The sequence below is a fragment of the Triturus cristatus genome, chromosome 4_2, assembly GCF_964204655.1.
Source record: "Triturus cristatus chromosome 4_2, aTriCri1.1, whole genome shotgun sequence".
Lineage (NCBI taxonomy): Eukaryota > Metazoa > Chordata > Amphibia > Caudata > Salamandridae > Triturus > Triturus cristatus.
This window is the reverse complement of record NC_140586.1, coordinates 266,637,253-266,643,290: the sequence shown is the minus strand read 5'-3', so window position 1 is coordinate 266,643,290 and position 6,038 is coordinate 266,637,253. Positions and strand designations below refer to the sequence as shown.

The following is a 6,038-nucleotide window of genomic DNA, read 5'->3' as shown; positions in this document are numbered from 1 at the left end:
AAATTTACTATTCCCACTCCAGTGAGTGCATCAGTAGAGAAAGTGTTAGATAGCATAGGAATAAAAATTACTATTCCTACTCCAGCAAGTGCAACAGTAGGGAAAGTGTGGGATAGCGTAGGGGATAAAATTACTATTCAGACTCCAGCAAGTGCAACAGTAGATAAAGTGTTGGTTAGCGTAGGGAATGAAAATTACCATTCCCACTCCAGCGAGTGATACAGTAGGGAAAGTGTTGGATAGCGGAGTGTAAAACATTATTATTCCAACTCCGGTGAGTGCAATAGTAGGGAAATTGTTGGATAGCGGAGGGGTATAAATTACCATTCCCACTCCTGTGAATGCAGCAGTAGGGAAAGTATTGGATAGCGGGGGGAAAAATTACTATTCCCTCTCCAGTGAGATCAACAGTAGGGAAAGTGTTGGATAGCGAAGGGTTATAAATTACTATTCCCACACCTGCAAATGCAACAGTAGGGAAAGTGTTGGATAGCAGAGGGGTAAACATTTCTATTCCCTCTGAAGAAAATTCAAATTTAAAAACTAACAAAATATCAATTACAATACAAAACATAATTAAAAAAACAAAAAACAAAACATATATAAAAATATAAAAAATTACACAATATACAAACATATGTTAAAAATATCTAAAAATTACATCCAAAGATTACTTTTTTTTATATAAAAAAATTTTCACAAACAAATAAATATTTTATAATACAAATTATTTATAATCAAAAACATTAACTATTACATAAATGTCATATTGTTTGTACCTACCTTATAACAGCACACAATTTAAAACACACATTTACTTTTTTTTTAAAAGTGTACCTTCATAATTAACACAAATACTTATCAATTAAACAAATATTATTTATTCAAAAACACAATAAAAAATATAAAACGTAAAGTACTAACCAAACATTACCCCTATAGAACCAAAATAAAAATAAACAATTACCAAAAATACTTATCAAATAATAAATTAATCTCAATGATCAAGTAATGATGAATTAATTTAAACTAAATTAGTTTCCACCCTTTACCTCAATAAGCACCACAAAAGACACCTACAAATAATTACACAATTTCCATAACTAATTTTACATTAATAAAATCATATCAATTAACCACAAATCATTAATTTAAAATATTTTACTTCCTACCATTTACCACTGTAAACTCCACAACTCACACCTCAAATTAATTACACAATTGTCATATTTAACATTTAATTAATTAATTAGCATTAATTAACAAATAATTAATCATTTATAAATAAATTACCTCCCACCCTATTCCCCAATTAATCCCACCACCCATTTCTAAAAACATGACCCAATTAAGATAATTAACTATTAATTAATTAATAACAATTAACAAACAAATTATAAATGATTATTAATAAAGTAATTCCCACAAACAACACTATAAAATAAAATTAAATACATATATGACATAAAATATATTGATAAATATATTAAAATTAAATTACTTCCCACCCTAATCCCCTATCAACCCACAACCCGTTCCTAAAAAAATGACATAATCACCAATGCATTACTAATAATTAACAACCAATTAATAAATCATTAATAATAAATTAATTCCCACAATTAATAGCATAACATATTAAATAAATAAATATTAATTAATAAAAAAAAATTGTAATTATGTTTAAATTACTTCCCACCCTATTCCCCTACAAACCCACAACCCGCTCCTAAAGAAATTACACAATTAACATATTTACCAATTAATTAATTTAAAAAAATTACAGCCAATTATTAATTAATTAATAATAAATTAATTCCTACAATTAACAATATAAAATCTAAATTTAATAAATAAAAATTAGTATTTAATTTATTATTAATTAAATTACTTCTCACCCTATTCCCCTATCAACCCACAACCCGCTACGGAACAAAAATGCAAGATTTAATTAAAATAAAACGAATAGCTACTAAAAAATTAACACATAGATTAAAAAACAAAAGCAATCCTTAGACAAAAAAACAGAGCACATACATTTAAAATGCATACTAAAATACATAACACTACCTAAAAAACCGATATTTTTAACAATATTTTTGCAAACGATATTAATGACTTCGATATTTAAAAAAAGATATTTCTTACCTTAAACTCGATATTCTGAACCACAATATTCTTGCTGTCGATATTTCTGTTCCTCGATATTTCAAAGCCGATATTAGTGCAAGTGGACATTTCCAACTCGATATTTCTGACTCTATACCATAGCCATTATGGACTGTTTAAGTGTAGTGTAGGAAGGGACACCTTCCTACACATAAACAATTATTCCCTTCAATGCAGGCACCCTTGCACTATGGTGAAAGGGTGCCGGCATTGGCGTTAGGCAGCTAAATGTAGTGTCAGCACTAGGGAAAACACAGGGGTGTGCTGTGTTGTACTAAGTACGGTGCATCCCTGCTTTTTGAAAATATCAGAGCGTGGCACAATCGAATTCGGTGCAGCTCCGTGCTCCAACATTTTCTTGTAAATATGCCCCCTAATGCTACTCCTAGGAGAAGAGCTTTATAATGTCTTAAGTTCAAAATAGCACTGCCCTTAAGATTTGTACCAAACAGTTAGCTGCCAGTGCTTCACCACAATGGTTACCTCAACAATTGTTAAACAAGAGATCTTGGTGGTGTATTTGACTCTTAGCTGCTGCCAACTGTAAAACAAATAAAGGGGTAAATAAAAGAAATGCCATGTATGAAAATCTCAGTTACTGTCAATTCATCTGTCAAGGTCAATTAAAAACACTGGAAAAACTAGATGTTCCATGATTCATTTAACGAGGAATTTAAATCATACACAAGCCCATAAATGTTCATGATGTTATATTCACAGATAAGAAATATACATTTCAGTACTGAATTCAGAAAAAATATGCTAAAAAATGTACTGTTTAAATCTAATTTACATTTTTATATCCCAAAATAAATGTATTTTTTTTAAGTGTGTCAAGTGCTCTCCTATTTTATCTTCACTGCAAATTTGCATTCTCTCTTTACATGAACATAAAAAGGGGGGGGTTTAACGGATGCATCCTTTAAATTTTAGCTATCATTTCCTGAAAGAACCACAAATGACTTCATTGTTTCAGATATCATCGTGGTGAGATGCTTGCCATGAGGGGTGATGTTCCTTCATCTTACTTCGGCGCAAAACTGGTAAGGCATGGGAGCTCTTACGATCCTATCGACGGTCTCCTCACTTGGCCTTGACTGCTTCCTTGGAACGGAGAATGTGAACTGCTGGAGAAAAATGGTGAAGAAGAGGAAGAGCTCCATCCTGGCCAGCTGCTCCCCCAAACAGACGCGGCGTCCTGTGAGACAAGGGGAAAAGCGAAAAGAAATGTTTCAAAAAGTGAAAACAAGCTGAAGCTTTTTAATATTTTTGGGGATGATACCTTTCCATAATCTAACAAGCATCAGAACAGTGTATAATATGGTAATAATGTGTCCTAAAACCTTTTGTTTTTCCGAAAACTGGTCTTAATGTTCAAATTATTTTCATTTTTATCATCATTTAACGTATGCTATTGCCCCTGAATACCAATAATAAAAAATAAGATGTTAAAGAAAAAAAGAATTGAAGGAAATAAAGAGATTCTTTGAAAAACATAGGGCTTCATTTAATTTTGGCCAAGCTGGCAATTATTTCTAATGCATTGGCAGGAACAGCTGTCACAGTGGTTCCTTTCAATACTGTTATATTAGCACTTTCCACTACCCTACGTTCCTGCACACAAAAAAAATATGACCTTGTGCAATGCAATCCGTTACTCATGTAATGCACCCTTAGGTATAGTTTGTGCTGCAAACAATGCTTTGGGGCGGGGGGGATATACTGTTAGGATTCCAGCAACGCATGAATCGTCACTTCAAACCCAAGCTATGAGGAAGGAGGCTGCGAGGGGGATCTCATCTAAATGTTTGCACTATCTGCTCTAAGCAGACAATTGGTGTATTTTTGGCCACTTCTCTTCTCATACATTTGGTGCATAATCTAAATCCATTATGTCTAACTAGAGAAAACAGGCTGCATGATAGCCACCAATTAAACCCAAAGATCTTAAACCTCAGCAACATTCTTTAGGAAAACATTGGGAGGAAATACCTGCAATTGATGTGTATTAACTCCAACTTCTAAACCATTCAACATGATATTGCTGTGAGAATATTTGGAGATGAAATTAAAATTAAAGATAATATAAGTTGCAGAGCTTATTTGGAAACCTTCTTTCTAAAACTAGTATAGCTAAACTCCATCAATCTAAACCGAGGCAAGTTATCTTCAAGATTCTTTGCCATCATCAAAATCTGGTTTTGATTAGGAATGTCTTCCATGAAGTGCCTTCTTTAGTAGTGAATGAAAAGAAATTTGTATACCAAGACTTTACCAAAAAAAACTGTTGCTATGCATATGGAGTTTTCAGTGTTTATTTCCTGAAGGAAAGATGCTGGTTGCAAATAAAGGGGCTCATTACGCTGGCGGGCGGACTCATCGTTGTGGTGTTTGGGACCACCCGCCAGACATGCGTCGGTCCCACCACTGCAATTAGGATGGCAGGCGCACCCAGGGCACTTTACATTGTGGACGGTGCTGCTGGCTGCAGCACTGTACGCAATGTTAATACGGAATGCACTACATTTCCCTGCACCACGTGGTAGGCACCATGCGGTGCCTGCCAATTAGTGCATGGAAAAGCAGGGGGTTCCATGGATACCCCAAGTGCACCCCCAACACAGAGGGGGCCCGCAACATGCCCCCGAATCCAGCCTCAGCCAGCCTTTCCATGGCAGTCCCATCAGACTGATTGCTTCTGTAGGACCGGTGGCGGATGGACTTTCCATCCGCCGCAGACAGATTGGGATTCCCACCGCCATCCTAATTCGGCGGTGGAAATATCGTGATGTGATCGCGGAACGACTGCCACCGCCGGCCCGGCGGTGGTGGTCCTTCCACCATCCTAATCAAACTCAAAGTCTTTTTCACCCATTGATGATGAAAATCCATGAAAATGATCAATCTAAATCCTTAAAATATCTTGCAGACTTAATTGCATGTCTTGATCTTCATGATCATCTTGCACTGAGCTAGCAAGATTCAGATGCATTCTAAAAGTTAGTTGACATTATTAGGTTTCCTTATTATAATGATTAGGCAAAAGGGACTTGAAGAGTGTTGTTGATAAACATATATAGGTGGTTCTCCTTAATTATGACTAGATTTCACCATCTTAACATTACTGCATATAAAGGACAAGATTCTATCAATCATCTCTAATTGTTAGGTTGGTGACATGCCAACTACAGGGCGTAAAATGGTCATTATAATTATTTCTAAAAAGTTAAATGTTCATATTTTACATCAATGAAGTGGTTCTGATGGGAAATGTGTTCATGCTAAATATAAGACTAGTCTTCATTTAATAATATACATTGTCCAACCGTTGGTAGTGCTATTTTCTGGGGAGACAGAACTTGGGAAATGATATGTTTTGGAAATGTAACACTTACAGTCTGGGTAGATTCTAAGTTAATATATAAACCACTACTAGACAGACAACCATTTATTGAATTCAGAATTAAAAAAATCTTTCAATGCTTCACACCTTTTCTTCAAAAATACAAAACTTATTGATGCTTGGCAATTACCTCCAGAGAAAGAATTTACTTTTTTCTCTAATACATACTCAATTTAATCTCAAATGTATTATATTTTAGCCACAATAAATTTATGCCACTGAAATTCTAAACACAAAATCAAGCAAATAGATATTTTGGATCAGTCATTGATCCCATACATATCAAACTAGAAGATATCAGAAATGCTCAAAGATGGAGATTGAATACTGATGTAATTCTCAAAAATAACAATGCAAATAAACTATTGTCCTCTATTAATGGTTAATTATTTCTCCTGAAATTCTCTTTCATACACTGCTGTAATAATCCATTGGTGTGTATTTAGTGCATGTGTCAGGGTCACAG

The 6,038-nt window shown here is 34.2% G+C and overlaps 1 protein-coding gene across 1 annotated transcript in view; it reads right to left on the bottom strand.

Annotated features, from left to right (window-relative positions):
* Nucleotides 1-2,815: 2,815 nt before the first annotated feature.
* LOC146833604 (cytochrome P450 2D15-like) overlaps nt 2,816-6,038 on the bottom strand; it is a 355,595-nt gene continuing 352,372 nt past the window's right edge. The window contains exon 9 of the mRNA XM_085601483.1: nt 2,816-3,367. Within this exon, the coding sequence (XP_085457609.1) occupies nt 3,189-3,367 (179 nt within the window). The 3' untranslated portion in view covers nt 2,816-3,188. The remainder of the gene's footprint in view (nt 3,368-6,038) is intronic.